Raw genomic sequence first — 20273 nt, forward strand, 5'->3', positions numbered from 1 at the left:
CTTTCTAGTCGTACTACTTACTTATTGTCAATGTTGGTACTGTAAAATGCTTTAAATATGTTTCTCTAAGTAAGCTGGTCTGCTATTTGCCATTCTACTAGGACTGAGAGAAGGATTACTAGTGTGAATCCAAGGTCCACTTTTGGGTACTGTGTTACTATTACATGGTAAGGCTCCCCAGCCATATCACATAATATTGTCACTTTGCTACAATACGTGTCAGAGAAAATGCTTTGGGTGTTACCCAAGCCTTGCCCTTAACTGTGCTGCAAGGTTCGGCTGCTGAAGGTCATGTGACCGTTATTAGCGCAAGCAACAAGCAGCAAAGAGGGAAGGGGTTTGGGGAAATCCTCACACTTTGAAGTCAGAGAAAATTAAAAAGGTGCCCTTGAAATCAGCATCTGACATTTCATCTAGGTATTTCAACAAGACATGGGGATTACGCGGTGAGCACTGAAACTGAACCACTGAAGATGAGCAAATACTGACACAAGCAGGAATCAAAGAAAAAAATAGTCCCCCAAATGAACATATAAACACTGAAGTGAGTTAACAGTAATTGGGTGGTTCTCTGTGGGAGGAAAGTAAACACAAAAAGGAGGGATAAAAAGGAAGGATTAACCACTAGCAAGCAAGCATTTTTGAACGACAGTCGAAGGGATGATTAAAAAGGCAATGGATGGGAGGTAAGCCCAACAAGTGAATACAGCATGCCTCGAAGAGACAGCGCATGCACTGCCTAGCCTTGACCTAAAAAGATCATTTTTTCCCTAAAAAAGTAGAAGGAAATGCTGTAAAAGTCGAAACCCGAAGCCTTTTTGTTCACATTAAAAAAACAAGTCAATGAGAAAAAAATTAAGCAGCATATTATCAAAAAAAAGAGTTCCAATAGAATCCCATGTTTTGGTGACAATATGGGCTTCTATTGGAATTCTCTACGGCATATTATCAAGGCCATTATAGCCATTTAGCGGCAGTTTTCTGCCGCTAAAGCGGCGATAATTTTAACGTCATGCTTGATAATATGCCCCAAAGATTTGCAGAAAGGTTGGACATGGCTACTAGTGAGTCTAGGAGTGCCAACAACAACAAAAAAGGATGCTATTTAGGTACTGGTTGCCATCATAACAGAAGTGCAATACATGGGTCATAAGTGTAAACACACAAAGTCTGGAATATTTGAACAATTAAAAATCTGATAAAGGAGAAGTATTCATTGGGATTTGCGATTAAACCCTTATACAATGTCCTGTAGGCTGTCTGATAGCACTCCTGGTTAAATGACTACTAGATGTGGGGTGCACTCAGATAAAAGCAGGAAGACTTATAAAAGTAATGAAACGTAAACAGTGAACAGAACACATTGGTGTATATAGTGTCTGGACAAATACATTAGTCCAGAATTTTTACAGTTATTCTTCACATATTGTGCTATCTGAGGGCTGAAAAGGTCACTACGTCCAGCCTCTAGGGGCCCAGTTACAAATTCAAGCTTAGTATCAGTGTTGATTACGATCATCGACATCCAAAGCCCCTGGGATACTTCCTTTAAATATGTTCTAACTGATTAAAGATATTACATTACTCTCCTGATACCTCCTTGTGATGCTCTTTTATGTATAGTTTATGCATGGCAGTTTTTAACTGTTGATCAGTATGGAAGAAGATGCCTAGAGGTGCTTGTCGTCTTTCTCAGCCAACTCAAGCAAAAGAGTACCTCACTTACTTTGTTAGTTGATAGCTAAAGGTCTGGAGGCCTCGGTGAGGTTTCTATTGCAGTAGATAGAGTAAAATAATTGTAAAAGGTTTATTTTCTCACAGGCAGACGAGATCAGGGCATTTCTGCACAACCCAGAAAGTGTAGGAACTGCGGAGTATATTTATCAGTAATGCAAGGCAGCGTAAATCACTGCATTGCGTTGCCCCAGGGAGTAGTTCCATGGGTTGAGCGTGGGTGTCAAAATAACACCATTGCATAAACAGCACACCAGTTCAGAGTGTACAGCCTGCAATAGGCCCTAGAGCCATTGTATTTTCACTTATATCAGTTTTTTCTCCAGTGTTATCCATTTTTATCAGAAATAATCCAGTTGAGCCAGTAAAATTCCGATCTTCCAGAAATGTATTTGATGATTCTCTAATGCGAGTTGTGATATAGGTGTCTTCCATAACAATAAAACCTAAAGCATCTCGAGAAAGCTCCCTTCTTCAGGAGTAAGTTGTGTGCTCATCAAAACTGAAATCATCTGCCTCTGGAAAAAATGGTGTACCATTCTTTTATTTGGCATTCGTGTTGAAAGGTTAAAAAAGCCGCAGGAATGGCTAGTTTCTCAAATCATACCGCCCGTGAAAGCCCACGGTATGCAAAGTCTAGCCGCCATTATGGAGCCACGCCAAACCTGTTATCAGCCAAACCGGTGTCTCATGCATCCACCCATGGATTCTGACATATTCCCAGATTTACCAACACTGGTAGACCTGGGAATGCGTCAGAATTGTAGGGCCCCCCATCAGAGGCGCAAAGAGGAGAAATATCTTTATTTTTCCTTGTTGTTTCCTCTATATAAGCGTGCTGCATTCTGCAGCACACTTATAAAGAGGAAATTGCCTTTAAGGATTGCTTTTGTGCAGGAAGGTGCACCTTCCTGCATAAAACCAATCCTGCATGAAAAGCAGGCACCCGTGCAACATGGCACAAGGGTGCCTGCATTGGGGCCAGGAAGCAAATAGTGCTCCGGTGCTAGGAAAGAACAGGAATATGCCATATAATAGTAAGTACAGTGCAGGCCTATTGTTTCCCTTTCATGCAGCGCAGCAAGGTTGCTTACTGCGTTGCATGTTTTTTTTAAATCTGACCCTGCGTTTCTTTTTTGGTGGGCCGTGAAAGTCCTAGCAATAAATAAAGATGACTTTAAATTCCGTATATATCTTGTGTCACATTTGTTGCGCTTCATAGACAGAGGTCAAATCTAATGTCAGGCTCTGTGTTTTGCCAAATAGCAGTTTTTTTAAGCATGTGGATTATTCTTTACAAACTCCTCTCACTTTGCAGTTAGATAAAGAACAGTAAAGTGAATTATGGCAATCTGGCTAGGGGTCCAGGTTTATGAAATGACAGGCTCTAGGGTTCCATTTTATGTAACACACAGCACACCTGTAAATTAACTGTACACATTCAGTAGTTCAGTAAGCAAAAATGAAATACCTTTAAAAAAATTCTAAAGTGTGATAGAAACAAAGATTTTAACAGGATCAAAACATATCAATGCACTTTACTTGGTGGTGCACAAATGATTATTATTCACTGAAACCCGATTTCCACACATTACCATTTGTCCGAATTATCCTTTTATCAGTAAAACCGTATGTCTGTGCCGATTTAGAGGGCACTTCAATGGAAAATGTGCTGTGCTTAAATGACAATGCGCTACCACATGACACTTTAGTTACATTAAAAAATCGCCACCTCATGTCCATTAAAGCTAGGCGAGTCGCGAAAGGTTGTCATTCTAACAATTGAATCCTGGTTGTAAAATGTAACCCTTGGTGTAGGGGATGTGGTTTACCCATAGATGCTTGGGAAGTGTTCATTATGGAGGGGTGGTGGGAGGGTGTTAGGGCAGGGCACGGATCATGGTATTTGAGACATTATGTATATTACTACAACTGTTTCATTTCTTTACGCTGTGGTTGTTTCTGATCCTTACATTATAAGATAGACTGGGTTGCCTTTTGTTGTGATAGACCCTAATAAAAAGCATTATAACCTAGGTGGTGTGAGATCCTATTTGTGTTCAGATATGTTCAGTAAAAAGCATTTTACCCTAAGTGTTGTGAGATCCCATATGTGTTCAAAATGTTCAGTGTTTATGAATACTGATGAAGATTCCATGATACAGAATCAATGATGCAGCCTTTGTATCAACTGGTACGTCAGCGACATGAACCAAGAAAAGTAATAAGTAGTAGCATTTTTGATCAGTCAAATCTTCCACTTCCGTGTCTCCTACTAAAAGAGTTCAGCCGTTTTTGTTTTAATTTTCTCCCTTTTTAGTGGAGTTCCAAGTCCAAACCTCTTTCTAGAACCCAATACAGTTGTCCTTTATTTTTAGAACTTGATCTTATATATACTTGTATTTACGACGGATGCAAGTATGCTTTTACAAACTCAACATGTGAAATAGGTTCTACCCCAACGGATAAGCACATGTGGGATATTATGTGGTTGTTATTTGGCGCTTAACCTCCTTCATTCATTCTCATGTCTCAACAGGTCTACCATGATAGGAGTCTTTATATCATTAAAAAGTTGTGTAACAGTATGGTGGTGATGAAATTTTTTATCAAGATGTCTCTAAATTGAAAAAAGCAATGACAATAATAGAGGTGAAAACAAATGTTACTATTTTTCTAGTTAAGCATAAATGAATCAGTTTGCACCAGGAATCTCTCACATGAGTACTGGAAGAACTGGTAGGGGACAAATAAACTAGGGGGCAGATTTACAAGCCCCTTGCGCCACTTTTGCGTCACTTTTAACATGGGAAAAGTGACGCAAAAGTGGCGCAAGGGGCTTGTAAATCTGCCCCAAGAACTTTAAGGAGTGCAAAGCCTTGTGCTTGCTAATAAAGTCCTAGTACTTCCTGGTGCATCTGCATTATGATTGGACATTCACTAAGGTATTTAAGTGTAAGCAGAATCATCTTACCAGTTCCTTAACTTTCTCTTGTTCAGCTGCAAGGGCAGCGTCCTTTGCAGCACTGAAAAAACAATGAGAATGTTTCAGTAATAAAAATCGAGGTAAACATCAGCTGCAGAATCTAGCCAGGGAAACGACAATACAGAAAAACAAAATACAAAGAGAGTCTGCACAAATCAAGCTTAGTTTCCTAAACATGGAACCAAGGAAGAAAGAGTACACAGAGAGTGAGAGTGAGGGACAGAAAAAAAAAAAAGAGGTGAGATGGAAAGAAGGTTTCAAGGTATCAACCGCTTCCAAGGTGCTAGAGGAAATGTGTAAGCAACAGAATTGGCCAACGAGAGGAACCAAGGGCCTCAAATGGTTACCACAAAGTGAAAGCAAGAGGCACATTAAAAACGGAAGACAGGGAATGGACATGCTGGTAAAGGACTGAATGAGAGTTGTGAAAGAATAGGGCAGGGAACAGTGGAGTGATAAGACACCATAAGTACGAATGAGCAGGAAAGATTGAGGTTGAGTGTGAAAATGTGCTTTATAAACCCCCCAGATAACCCAAAAACTGACTGCGCATAGAGCTTGACTGTCTATTTGTTACAGCTGGCTACACCGCACTTGATTTAGAAACTGCTGCTCACTCACAGATCTCTCCTGTAGAAATAGAAAAGGCTTTCTCTTCGTTCAGTCTGGAACTGGCATACATAGCCGTGTCCCTTGAAAGAGACAAAGACACTTCATTTAAAAAGAATTGTGAAATTCTCATTTGCCAGGTCTTCAAATTTCACAGTAGTAGGAAAACTGAAGCATGCTCTTCGGGCTCGAGTATTAGAGGATAGGGCTACCAACGCTGAAAGGATTCAAGGGCAGTATATTTTTGCCAATGCTCCACCAACTGGTAAGGACCCTCCCTTTAAGAAGTCAAGAACTCTTCTGCTGCATGTGGCTATCTCAGTTGGATCTCAGCTGGAGGTGTGGACTGGCATGGAGGATCTATCAGAAGCCTTGCAGAAGTAAATGTGCACACTTACTGGTTCTCACTTGGGATAGGCTGAACTTGAGTGTACCATCTCCCTTTCATTTATATACTTAGTCTCGACTGGTGTTGTGTGGATGTGTGCATGTCTTTAGATGTAGGTACCGGGTGGAGGACAACATCCCTTCCAAACTCATATTAAAACAATAACTAAATGCTCACTTGAGGCGTGGATTTTCATCCAGGTTACCATGTATACTCTCTGACTTTCTGTGACGGTCTTGGGTTTTGCCACAGCTTGAATTGGCCTTCTCCCAGTCTTGGCTCTACCGCTCTTACTCTGGAAGTGAAGGTGGTGTTGGTTGGGAACCCTGAGTGGGGTTCCCTATATTTGCTTGAACATGAGGGTCATACAAGTAACCGTTTTGTAGTCCCTCTTGGCTGTGACCATGGTTCCATCAATATTGACCATTGTCCAGGGATTTTTCCCCACAGGGTTTTGAATTTTTTCTCCTAGATGTCTGTCTTTGATCTGTTCCTTATATTCTATTTGAAATACGCTGTGTTTCACTTCTCTTTACCTGCTGCCAAATTAATTGTTATTGATCCTGCTGTACAGGGCACGGTGACAATTTAAGACCACAAGAACCCTTTTCCGAGCTACATGGATGCTTTCCCCTTAACGTTCTCTGGAACAGTAGCATTGTTGGAGCGCATCTGGTAGTACAGGGTGGGGTGGCCTGATACATGCACAGAACGTCTATGTCATTTGATGCCAGTCTCCTGGTCCAGGCCTATTATCAGTGCTTTATTCACCAAATGTGCCTAAACCTCTCAACTTCCGAATTGGCCCTTGAGCCTGCAGGGTTTTATCTTTCAACAACCGATTCTCAGTTCGTGTAGGTATAAGTGATACTTACTCTCCTGGGATGGGGGTCTAGTGTCCTTTTTGAGTATGACATCCTGTAGGCAGAATAAATTATTTTCCCCAGCTGCAAATAAATATGCTCAAATCCAGTTGTTTGAACCATTTCCACAGTTAAGTATGTGGTGCATGTGCCTATGACAAGCAACAGTTGTTGCCAGTTGAAAAAGGGACTGAAATTTGAAGTAAGACTGGTCCCTGGCATAGCACAACTCTCTTTAGTGATGACTGCTGCAGGGTGTTCACTATTCCCTGTGGAAATCACTGATCATGTCTTCAAACACCATGCCCATATTATGGTTCCATACTTTTTCCCTTAATCAGGCCATGGTTTCATGATGCCTCAGCCAACGCAGCGCCACGCAGAAGTTCTTTCCTGGCTCCAGGGCTGGGGGACAGAGCCGCTGATAGTCTCCCTCGCCGCCTCCTACTGCACCGAGGCCGCTGTGGAGGAGGACTACAGTCCCCAGCAGCCCTCCAGTGACCCGCCCACATCCGCCGGAAAGCGCGCCCGGAGGCGCTACTTCAGCCGAGGTTCCCCCGGTGGAGCGGGGGGATCGTACCTTGAGCAGCCAACGCAGCGCCACGCAGAAGTTCTTTCCTGGCTCCAGGGCTGGGGGACAGAGCCGCTGATAGTCTACCTCGCCGCCTCCTACTGCACCGAGGCCGCTGTGGAGGAGGACTACAGTCCCCAGCAGCCCTCCAGTGACCCGCCCACAACCGCCGGAAAGCGCGCCCGGAGGCGCTACTTCAGCCGAGGTTCCCCCCGCGTCGCGGGACGCGCGCGGGCGTCGCCGGGCTGAGCCCGGGCAGAGGGCGGGCCGTCTGTGGCCGTCAGGGGCAGACAGTGGCAGGGCCGGGCCACCTCCCTTGATTTGCTGTTCGGTCAAGCACTCTCCTCATCTGGAATAAATGTTAGTGTGTGCATTTATTCTCCATGGGGAAAGCATCTGCAAACCCCTCTGGTCCGGGCCCTAGGAGTCCCCCCATCATCACGTCGGCCCTGGAAAGCATGATAGAAGATGCTTTTCTGTTGGTCACGTCGGAAATTGAGGCCACCGAACGGAGACTCTCACTGGGTCAAAATACCCTTATTAACGAAACAGTCGATCTACCTATGTCCCGTGGTGCGGTTAATATTGACTTTCCGACTCCTGTGCCGCTCACACCTAACATAATAGTTGCAAACCCCACTCAACATAAAAGTTCATCTGGACTTACAGAGGTCAATCAGTTTGCTACCCCCATCACTGAAATAGCTGACTCACAGCAGGAAATGGATGCTGTTCCCATCACCGCTAAATCAGCCCCAGCTTCCAAGACCACTGGGGGAAAAAGGAAGAGTGGCATTACTAAAGCACCTATTGCCAAAAGGAAACAACCCCCACGCAACAATAAAACCCAACCCACCCCTTTGAGTTTGTGGACACGTGGGAAATCTATAGCAAACGCGGGATCGGTTAACGTAAGCACACACTTACAGGGCCCAATCAATAGTACTGATGCCTCATCGACCATTACCGCAGCCACTAACTCATCGTGTATACAAACACAAACTGAGCCAACACTTGTACATGGCATGCCGGGACGGCCAATTGAAAACTTAATTGATACTATTGTGGACTCAACTTTTAATCAACTGAAAAGTCTAATGGATAAACAATTTAATCTTATTTTTAAACGTCTGGATAGACTGGAAAGCCTAGTTAAGAAGGAAGATGCAAAAAGGAAAGGAACTTTTATCATCGATCAATGCAGGGGGGAACGGTTACTGAAAGACATGGAGGTCACCAATAAGGGGACTCACGAAGGAAGTGGCAAACGCACCTTAACTGCAGTAGATAACATATGTGATAAATGTGATGGCAGTAGGGCGTGCTTGCCCAGCAATTCTGCATCAAGCAATTTGGTTAGCACACCATCTTTGTCATCAATGTCTGTGAATACCAATCCCCCCCGTCTCCCCCCACATCCAATAGCAGCCGCCCCCGAGATAGTACCACCCAATCTAACTACACTTACTAACCATGAGTCAATCATCCCTATCCGGCCTATAAAACATGCCACCCCGGTACTTAATCTACCGCCAGAGGCATGTCCTTACGCTTTAATTTTAGCCGGAGTACCTCCTCTAAAAGAGAACCAAAGTGAGTCTTGGGATCAACTCAAGAATAAGTGTATTGATTGGCTATGTAGGTTCAAGGGGGTGGGCATGGAGTCTGCTAATGCAATCTTGATGGTGAGACGGGTGGGATGGGTTGGTCCCCTGACAAAAAATATTGTGGGTGACTGTATTGTCATAAATTTCAGGTACCCCCCCTTGGTAAAAAAGATCCTAAAATGTAACACTATCCACCCTAATATTGCATCGGCTATAACTGCCTTACCACTGGGCTTCTTCTACAGACCTCCTCAAAGTAATCATCACCTTATTTTACCAACTTATCCCGTACATAATCGGTTCGATGTTCTGACCGACTTGGAGGGTCAGGATTGACTCTCGTGCAAATTTTCAAACACTGCATCACTGCCTCGGGAGGTATTAACAGTTAATCGGGCTATGTCCAACCCCAGTCCCACCGAGAACCCTCAAATGGCTAGCTTGGTAGAGCGTATCACCTCAAGTACTTCCAATTGTACTCACATGCCCTTTGCCCAACATCTAAAAATATTAAGTTGGAACATTGCTGGCCTAAAATCAAAAATGAACATAGTAGAGTGGACTAATATGGTCAGCAATTTTGACGTTCTAATGTTCCAGGAGACCTGGTGCACCAGCAGCTTGCTACTTGAGGGTTTTGTTTGTCTTAATAGCACTGCCCCAATCCCTGAAGCTGGTCGACCTAGCGGGGGCTTATCCACATGGATAACGATTACCGCAGGATGCACCACTAAATCCTTATGGACAAACTATAGTCATCTCCAGGCCACAATATATTCAAACGGGATTACGTTATGTTTTATAAATTTTTATAATAATGATTTTAAATCACTCCCGAATAAGAATGTTATCATTTTATTTGATTTTATCGATGATTTGCTAGCAGGTAATAAGTTTGGGAAATTGGACGGCATCTGCTTAGGGGGAGACTTTAATGCACACTTATATAATAGAATGGAGAATACCACAGCCTCATCCCACACGACTATTTCATGTAAAAGAGGGGAAGAACTGTTCAACTATTTATCCTCCAGGGATCTAACCGATGTAATGGCAAAAGCCGGTGGATCTCCCGATACCGACCAGTTGCCCACCTATATAGGTCGTGGCTGTTCTTCCACCATTGATTATGTTTTTATATCATCGGCCCTTGAGAATTGTCTTGTTAAAGCTGAGGTCCTATCAACTTGTTACAGTGACCATAACCCCATTTTGACAACGATCAAATTTGTCAATAAATTTACTAAAAGGAAAGAAATTGGGGCAAGGGATTTGGCCGTATCCACCGACAAATGCAGAGTAATTTGGAAAGGCATTAACAATAAAATCTTACTTGAACGAATTATAAAATCTCACCCTACAACTGTGGAAACATGCTTGTCCAGCGATTGCCAGGACACAGAGATTGTTGAGGCTTTTGTTGGCCTATGTTCTGCCATCAAGCAGGAAATTTCTAAGCCCATTAGACAACACAATAAGAGCTATAGATGGTTTGATGGGGCTTGCTCACGGGCCAACCGGGACCTGCGTAAGGCACTTGCCGATAAACCCCGGAACATGACACTGGTTAAGGCCTTGAGAAAAAGCTATAAACAAGCCACAAAATCACGCTCAGATGAGATTTTAAAGGAGAGGTGGGATTCACTGGCACGTACCGCAGCACTAAAAGATGTGACTGGGTTCTGGGGCGAAGTAAAAGCTCTGAGGTCCATGGGATCCAACTTAACCCCCATCAACTGTAATATACCAACTAAGTCATGGGAGGAGCATTTTGCTAAAATATACACAGCCCCAGTAACAACTACAGATCCTTTCTGTACAGATATCAAGGTTGCTATTTCCATCTCCGAAGTGGAAGATGCCATTAATCAAAGCGCAGGGAATAAGGCCCCTGGTCCTGATGGACTATCAATTGATCTGATTAAATCTGAACCAGATTTTTGGTCCCCTTTGCTGTGTAATGTCTTCAACAATTTGTCCAATACCAAAATTCCTGATACTTGGTCAAGTAGTGTCATTGTACCCATCTTTAAAAAAGACGACAGATTAAACCCTAGTTGTTATCGCCCCATATCTTTAATAGATAACACACTGAAGATTTTGGGCAGGGTGATTTTTAATAGAATCAGACTTTGGGCAGAGGAAAATTACATTCTCCATCCCTGCCAGCTGGGATTTAGAAGCAATGTGGGAACAGTTGAACAATGCTTGAATTTAAACCTCATCTTAAGTAAGTACACCGTCGCTAAAAAAGTCCCCCTGTATTTGGGTTTTATGGACTTATCGTCAGCGTTTGATTTCGTAAACCGTTCGAAACTTTGGGATATTCTTTTAAATTATGGATTAGATGAGTCACTAGTTCATTTTCTGGCACACTTGCACAGAGACCTAAAAGCACGAGTTAGGATAAATAAGGAGGGAGAGGTCTCCGGGGATATTTTAATTGGCAGAGGGGTCAGACAAGGTTGTGTCTTGGCCCCTCTACTCTTTATTCTGTATATAAACGAATTAAATAAATCCCTGTCTAATCTTTCATGTGATGTGCCGAATATCAATGGCAACTTACTCCCAGTACTTTTATACGCTGACGATGCGGTCTTGATGGGCCGCACACCCAAAGCACTACGCACTTTAATTACGGGATTTGTCTCTTTTATGGCTGGTTTGGATTTGTGTACCAACTTTAAGAAGTCATATATTATGTCCTGCGGGCCTAATAAATACCGTATTAATCATATAGTTTCTGGTGATAACATCTTAAAAAGCACAAGCACTTTTCCGTATTTGGGCTTGATTTTTTCAGAAACGGGCTCTTGGTTGGCACACGCAGCACACGGCAGAAACAAACTCGCCAAGGCAGTCAATTCAATTATTAGCCTACAACAGCCAAAGAGGGCTGAGGTTATGTTGCCCTTAATACAAATTTACAAATCTCAATGCTTACCAACCGCAACCTATGGTGCCGAAGTGTGGGGGTACGCCAATAGCAGTGGCATCCAAACTGAAGAAAACAGATTTTGCAGGAAGGTTCTGGGGGCCCAAATATCTTCACCCACTTACATCTGCCACAAAGAGCTAAACCTGCACTATGTTGAGGATTTCATTAAATCCCGGCCAGCTCTTTTCTGGTTGAAGATTTGGCAAAACCCGGCAGCAACCTTAACACAGAAAATAATCAGTGATTGCCTTAAGTGCGATAGGGGCAGGTCTATATCATGGTTGAATGCTGTAAAAGAAAGCTTATCTAGTGTGGACTTGGAACACATCTTCTACCATCACCATAATGCAGAGAGCATGAATATCAAGACAGTGAGAGAGCTACTATATGACTCATTCCGAAGGGATCGAGAACGCTCAGAGTTTCTTAAACCATCAATAATTAGATATATTTCCATTTTGTCCTGTCCGGGATATAACATAACCTCCCCACAGGAATATTTGAAAAGGAATATTGGTAGATGGAACAGGAGCATTCTCTTTCGCCTTAGGGATGGGAGCATAAAATACTCACTCTGCTTTCCACTTGGTTTTAATAAAAATCTTGAATACTTGCCCTGTCCCTGTGGTAATGGTTTAAAACAAACAACTTTACATTTTCTGCTTTTTTGTAATTTTTACATTCGATACACAAAACAGTATTTTATCCCCTATTTCAGGTCACAAGCTATCACTGACCATAAACTCGCATATACTGAAATATTACAGTTAGGAAGCGATGAGATGATTTTCAGAGCAAGCTCATTTTTGCAGTCGGCGATACGCTCGCGGAATACGATGGTTACTACATAAGACTGCACCCATCAGCTGTCCGTGTTCATCTATGGCCATTGTTAGATTACCACATGCCTGGCACACCTATTGATATTGTTAGTCTGTACATCTCTTCATGACCCTGATTATATGTCTGGATAAGTTTGATTTATTCGAATTTGGGTGGACAACTTGCACTAATATATTTAGAACATGTTTTTGACTGTTGCTTGCCAAAATCGATATAACTGTTGATGTTTATATGCTACACGCATTGAATATACTTGCACTTTATTTTCTCCTCCTGTACTCCTGCCCATACCTGCACTTAGAATTTTGAAATTGCTCTTGTTTTTATCATTGTTTTTAAGCTGTATTTATAACCTTTTGGTGTTGATGAATTGTACTTTTATGGATATTTTTTATCCGAATAAAGACCATTTGACTGACTGATGCCTCAGTGACCCAGATGCATCAACTGAGTCACCTTGTCTTTTAGACACTGGGGAATCATTGGTCAGTTCCCTCTTTGTATTAAACCATAATTGGTCATACTCTATTCATGTCAAACCCTCAACAGTGTTGTCATAGTCTGCCGACTAAGGTGATCTTTGTCTTTCTTACTTGAGAAAAAGGTTTCCATGAATTATTCCTAGCTGTCTCAAATGTGAATTGTAAGCATGTTTTACCAGCTGTGATGTCGGCCAGGTCCTTCAGTGATAATGCAATTTAACATGCAGCCTTTGCAACAAAGTATATGTGTTCTTTACCTTCATCTGAGGTGAAGGTGTGTTTCTCCTGTGATACATTGAGGGGGTTGTCCAAACCTGAGCGGTAAATCACTGAGAATCTGTAGTTCAGCTGGTGCACCACATATGTTTTAATCCTCTTGGGAAATTAATTTGTAAATATGGGTACCAGCAGCTTGTAGTCTGTGACCACACAAAAGTCTTAACCAAAAATATTTAAATGCAAATGTATGCAAACCCACTTCATTGCAAATGCTTCCTGATCAATCAGTGAATGTATAGACTCAACCTTAGATATCTTTCTGCTTCAGAAGGATATCAGAGCCCTCAATGTATTCTGCTGTTATTGCAGTAAAACTGTCCTTAAGCCCACCAGGCTGGCCTCAATCAACAGTTCAGTTTGTAGCTTACCATTGACATATTTCATGATGTTTTCCTATATGAGGGCCTTTTTCATGCAGGACAATGCTTATTGTTGGAAATCTGACCACTGCCTCACGAGCACCGAGCTTTGAGAAGCTGCATAAGTTTACGATAGTGGGGTCAAATTCAGGATGAAGCACCCGTAATAATAGGCAATACCCAAAAAACATCTAACTTTGTACGTTGTTTGAGGGTGCTTTATTAATGCCTCTTGCTGCTTGATCTATGCTCACGTCTTGTCAGGAAAATACATAATCATAAAAGGTTATGCTGTCTGTCAAAAACTCACACTTTTGACAAATTTGCTTGAGGCCACAGAGATTCTCATTGATTTTGTTATTCATCTGGTTATGTGAGGCTTGCTTCATCTACCACAGATGATGAACCCAAATTGAGATCTAATTTTAGAACCATCTACCCAGCTTAAGTATGTATTGTCAACAGTGCAGGTGAGATGTCAATCCATCTTTATGCTTTATCTGTAAGCCTCACATCATTGCATATGAATACCAATATTGGCTGTTTGAGTTTTGTGGTAACCACTGTTGGAGGTATCCATAGGGTGGACCCAGAAGTACTATTACACATGTTTTGTGAATGGTAAAAAAGTCTAAAAGTACATCCAATTTTTAATTCAAAATTAATTTATTGGTGCTGTAGCATTCTTTATTTTATTCTACATTTAATGTAAATCTAAAAACTTAATTGACATTCATATTTAACATAAAACATTTTTTATATTTATTTTTGGATTAAATATATATTTTAGATGCTCTCTATACTTCACCACAGAGAAACTCTGCAGTCATATTGGATGTCTCCACGTGGTAAAATTGAGAGAAGAATATAAAAAGTTTATTTACGTTCAAAAATAAATATTACACATATTTTTATGGTAAATATTAACCCCTTCGATGCGCGTGACGGAGTGGTTCCGTCATGCGCGTCGGTCGTGCTGTGTGGATAACGGAACCACTCCGTCACGGCCCCACCCGCGCAACGGACCTTCAGCACGGCGCGGTAATCCGCGCCGCGCTGAAGGCCTTAATGTAAATTCGTTTGATATATTTACTATAGATCAAAATGACAAAATGCTATATTATTCTAAAACTATTTTTGAATCTAAACTTTTATTAATCCAAACATATTAAATTAAATGAAAATATTTTTTCTGAGGTTAAAATGAAAAAATAATTTCCTACTTAACATTTTTTTTTAATGTGCAATAATAATAATTAAAAGTGATCTATAGAATTAATTGCCTTTATTTTTTTCCTCCATAAGATGTACTTATGTTATTTTTAAATTTAAAACATCTTATTAAGATGTTTTGAAGTCAAAAAATATATTCAGGCTATCTGAATATTTTTTTAATTCATTTATAGTTGTTTATATGTTTAACTATTTAAATTAATTCAATTTAATCTAACATTATTGCCTATGGAATTTTATTTTAAATCCCTACCTCCATTATTTTCTATACAAGTGTGTTGCTGTACCAGTAGATGGCCATGTGAGGTGCTAGACTTACTACTGTTTTTTTCTTTTTTAAGTAATAACTTAGACTTGGAGTTTGTAAAGACAAAAAAGTAGTAAACATACTCCAAAGTGTAAACGTACTCATAAGTGTAAGTTATCTTTGTGAACCAGGCCCTTTGAGCCTGGGAGGGATCTAAGCAGGGTGTTAGAACTTACTGTCCTGTCAGAATTCCCTGTGGAGGCCCTCTTTCAGAAATAATGCCACACTGTACTTTTTGCTTAATGCACTAGTGCAGGAATGACAATTCCACAGGACAAAAGTTTGCTCCATATTTTATTTCAAAGGGTTCAGGCGGTTGCACCTCAAGCAGTAAGAGAGAGACCTCCACCTGACTTTGCTGTAACCTTGCTAACGATTGTCATGAAAATTGATACTGCACATTCCGATGGTGTAAAATCAGGTGAACAATCCTGTTGTGTATAGAGTTGTCAGAGAGTAATAGCAACATAACAGACACACACATAAGATCTGGAGCCTTAAATATATTAGAATAAAAAAGATAAATGTAATGCTTCTGAATTACTTTACCTTTCAGTCATTATTTTCAGATCTACAGAGAAAGAGAAAAATCATGACGGAAAACGAATTAACAATTGGGGACTAACCGTTGAGAAACATAATTAACTGTAGCTTATTTAGTATACTGCAACACCACTTTTATGTAAATCTCTGCATATTATAACGCTAATGTCCACCAGTTACCTGCACAAGTCCCTTGTTTACTCTGGAGTGGATATGGCAGCCCTGAACACCCCAGCAGTCTCTACATAACTTGTGAAATAGCAGTGCACCTGAGACACACCTACAGATTATACATACATGTTCAGGTCATGCCCATGATTACCTTCCTGGACTCATGAGACCCCCATCCCCCAGAGTTAACCAGACACTTCACAAAGTCCTGATTGAGATAACCTTTTTGCATCTCCATCACTGCCAGGTTTTCAGAACCGTCGTGTGTGGCATTTTCATGGTCTCAGCCCACTTAAGTGACATTCTATTGCATTACGTGTGACAATTTGAGTGGCACTTTCTTACTTTCAAAACAAAATAGCGAAATCCATGAAATTAAATAAATGTCAAAAAGCACCATCTTTTACTGCAAGAGAAGTTCTGGAAGTTGCACTGAAACAGCTGCACCACCCCTTTAGTGCTTATGGATGGCCATGAGTGCAGCTCTGGGATTAAAAGACGATTGTACTGTGGGCCAGACAACAATTCATCATCATAGCAGGAATTTTACAAAGGTGTGCGACAGCGAGACACAAGGTGTGTGGGGACTAGCCTTAGATGTGTGGCACTGACACAAGGTGGATTGGGACTAGCCTCAGATGTGTGGCCCTGACACTAGGTGGGCGGGGTCTAGCCTCAGATGTGTGGCACTGACACAAGGTAGGCAGGGTCTTGCCTCGGATGTGTGGCACTGACACAAGGTGGGCGGGGTCTGGCCTCAGATGTGTGGCACTGACACAAGGTAGGCAGGGTCTAGCCTCAGATATGTGGCACTGACACAAGGTGGGCAGGGTCTAGCCTCAGATGTGTGGCACTGACACAAGGTGGGCTAACCTCTTGAGGCGGGGGTCTGCCTCACGCTCTCTGTGGCCTGCCATGCACTACAGGACTGCCTCGATGCGCGCAGAAGGTCAAGTGCTAACAGTGGGGGCTGCAGGCAGAAGAACTAAACACTGAGGATAGCATAGAAAATGAGACTAAGGTTATGAATTGAGCAGAGTCTATCTGTAACAAGAGAAAGTGTAGGGCAAAGACAGATAGAACTATATGAATAGGCAGCACAAATGACGGCACTCAGAGAGAAGATAGATAGGCAGGCGGCAGGCAGGCAGGCAGGCAGGCTGGCAGGCAGGCAGGCAGGCAGGCAGGCAGGCAGGCAGACAGACAGACAGACAGACAGAGATAGATAGATAGATAGATAGATAGATAGATAGATAGATAGATAGATAGATAGATAGATAGATAGATAGATAGATAGATAGATAGATAGATAGATAGATAGATAGATAGATAGATAGATAGATAGATAGATAGATAGATAGATAGGTTTTATGACGTGGCTTCGCTTCAAAATATTATTGATTTGGGTTCCTTCTGGAATGGTTTATTAATCTGATGACCTATGAGGGCTAGAAAGAATTCTCAGAATTGCGTGACAATGTGGTGCCAGTGTGGAAATGCAGGAAGGACTAACAATTTGCGTTGGTCTAGCCCTTGATGCGTAGCACTTGGCAAGGCTGCATCAGAGCCGCTCTCTTTCTCTTTCTGCTCCCTCTTCGGGTGCTTTGCCATTAGGCTTCTTTCTTGGAATATGGCTTATCTCTGGCCTAAGATAGGTGATGGCAATTGGTCATCTTTTATAGCAGACAAGCTACTTTCAAGAAATATGTCCATAAGTCCCTTTATATACGAGGGTCCAGCATATTTTGAGTCTTGCCTATATGGACTACCAAGGAAACCCTGGAGGAGGGATTTAGATATGGGTACATAAAGAGACAAAATGGGAGCTTAGAGAAATCCAACGGGGACTGTAATTGCAAAATGGACAGTAATGCAAAATGGACAGTAATGCAAGTAGTCAATAGCTGTGTCACCCCTACTACCATATGTGATACGCAGAAGATGATGGACTTCCTCCATACAGTTTTAGGTATCATAGAAAAGACAAAGACTAATGAATATTAGGTGGTCATTCAATGGTGGGAGACCATATTATTACAATTTTGAATAAAAAATAAGAAGCTCCGTTAATGAAGTTCCGAATTTCACATGAGATTGAATGGGCACTTGTGTGTGCATACCCATGTAGAGCTTGAGTTGCACATCCTTACATTATGCAGAGTCCCTCTGTGATACCAACATTCTCCTGTTTTCAGGTGGGCTAAAAAATGTAGGATAGGTTATAATGCATTGAGACCGAAAGCTGGTAACTAGTTACTGATTTGTGCATTTTTGCAACACACTGAAAGTGACTATAACCTTTTTGTGAATGCTCAGAAATATAATGATATGAAAATGAAAGTGGGCTTGTCTTCTTGGAGGATTTTAAGCCACTGATCTTTGAGTGTTTTAGACAAGTCCCTTTCACCTTGTGAAATTTACCCTAAAGATAATAATATGCTAAACGCTATGAGAATTTACCACTATCATCCAATACTTCAGTGCAGTGGGTCATAGAGTTGTAATACTAATGGTTTGATAATCAATGCACTAGTGCTAAAATCAATGTTGCTATACGACACGAGAAAATATAATCTCAAGATAACCGGGAAGGGATTATATGTGGCAGATTGTTTTACTTTTATTGAAATGAAGAATGAAGAAAAGGTGTACCACTCTTTGGCAGACTTAATTTTCAATTTTGTTCAATTTAATTAAATTTACACAAAGAATAACATGAGCACAGCTTGGAGAGTTAACAGGTAGGCTGTCCCCAAGACCTGAAGTTCTTCACCCTATACATTCCCTATATTATCTAACCTCAAAATAAGTTCTGAGTTCCCAGGTGATTCCAGCTGACTTGTTCAAGATATTTGAGAAATAAAGGCAACCATCTCTTGACATGTTTATTCATGGTGTGTTCTTCACCAAATTCTTCCCAATGGGCTGGAAAAAGTCAGGAACAATCTGAATGCTAAAAGTGTCTGTAAATCTGAGCTGTGCATCGCACATATAAAGATATTTCATCAATGGTCAAATTGGTCAAATTAGTCATAACATTTTTGCATCAGAGAATTGAGAAACACACAATCCTTGTCTAGGTTTTTGAAAAAGACTTCTAATATAAATTTGAATATAATGAAGCATGTAGAAAAATGTAAGCCTTATTTATCGATTTTCATTAAGCTCATGATTAAACAACTATTTTCCTGAGTGAAGACTAAATGGGCTACAGAAGACATGATTAAATACCTACACATATTTGCCAGAAGAATAGGTTGAATAAGCCTTTCTTTGTGACTTATTAGGACCGCTGAACTGGACTTGCTGCTGCGGAGAAGAATGCAGCAGGAGAAGCCACGAAGTCAATCTGACCAGCGATGCAGCTCAGGAAGATAGGTGAGCATGTTGATCCTGGACTCCTGGATCTCAGAGTACTTGTTGGTCAAATTTTGTCTAAGTCCTCAGTTTTGGAAAATGGTCATCCTGGCACCTTTAGCACCACAACCAAGGGTCCAGGAGTAGATGGAGACCCAAAGGTCCTTTGAAATTCTGGGAGTTTCCTGTCTCCCCTGCTCTGACTCCAAGTTGGCAGCACTGACAAAACAGGGTCATTAGGCCTATTGTGAGGCGACAGGACACAGCCTATTCAGGTGCAAGTGGGGCCGTGCTCAGCTCTGGCTCCCCATCCTGCCAGTAGATGGCCCATTAAGGCTCTGCTAATACTACTATTGTATGACTGTCTGGAGGGAATTTCCAAATCTAATTGTCAGCTACTCCCAGTCATGTGTCCTAAGTCAGGCTGCAGGCGGCTGAGGGAAGAAAAGTGCCAACTTTCTAAAAGTAGCATTTTCAAACTTCTAATGATAAATTTGACTTTACTAATAAAGAGGGTTTATCATTAAAAGCTTGTAGGTACCAAAAATGATATATCTACCTCCTCGCAATTAGGAATTGCAACTTATTAAATGTATTGAGGAATCCCAAATGTTATCCACTGGAGGGATGAAACCGAATTTGGGAGGTTTTCATTAGCAGGACATGCAAAACTTAAAAATGCATGTCCAACCTTTAAATTACACAATGCCCTGCTGTATGGGATACCCAGGGCCTAACGTAGTGGTGAAATATGTAATAAAAGGAGAGTTTAATTCTTGGACAAGTTTTCGCGTGCTACCTAAGTGGGTGGGACAATGGTACAATAAGTGCTGCAGGCCCCACTGGTAGAATTGAATTTACAGGCCCTGGGTATATGTTGTTCCACTCTACAAGGGACTTAGAAGTAAATTAAATATGCCAAACAGGTGCAAAGAGTTTGGGGGTGTTCCTGCAGAGAAAGACATGTTCTAACATAAACCTCCCTGAAATCGATAATATCAAA

At 41.5% G+C, this 20273-nt stretch overlaps 1 protein-coding gene across 1 annotated transcript in view; it reads right to left on the reverse strand.

The window, feature by feature from the left end:
* The window catches only part of LOC146805184 (uncharacterized), a 1401767-nt gene that overhangs the window by 433875 nt on the left and 947619 nt on the right, over positions 1-20273 (reverse strand). The window contains exons 12-13 of the mRNA XM_085622379.1: positions 15749-15770; positions 4709-4760 (exon numbers count right to left, since the gene is read on the reverse strand). Of these exons, the coding sequence (XP_085478505.1) occupies positions 4709-4760; positions 15749-15770 (74 nt within the window). The remainder of the gene's footprint in view (positions 1-4708; positions 4761-15748; positions 15771-20273) is intronic.

Source organism: Triturus cristatus, chromosome 8, assembly GCF_964204655.1.
Source record: "Triturus cristatus chromosome 8, aTriCri1.1, whole genome shotgun sequence".
Classification (NCBI taxonomy): Eukaryota; Metazoa; Chordata; class Amphibia; order Caudata; family Salamandridae; genus Triturus; species Triturus cristatus.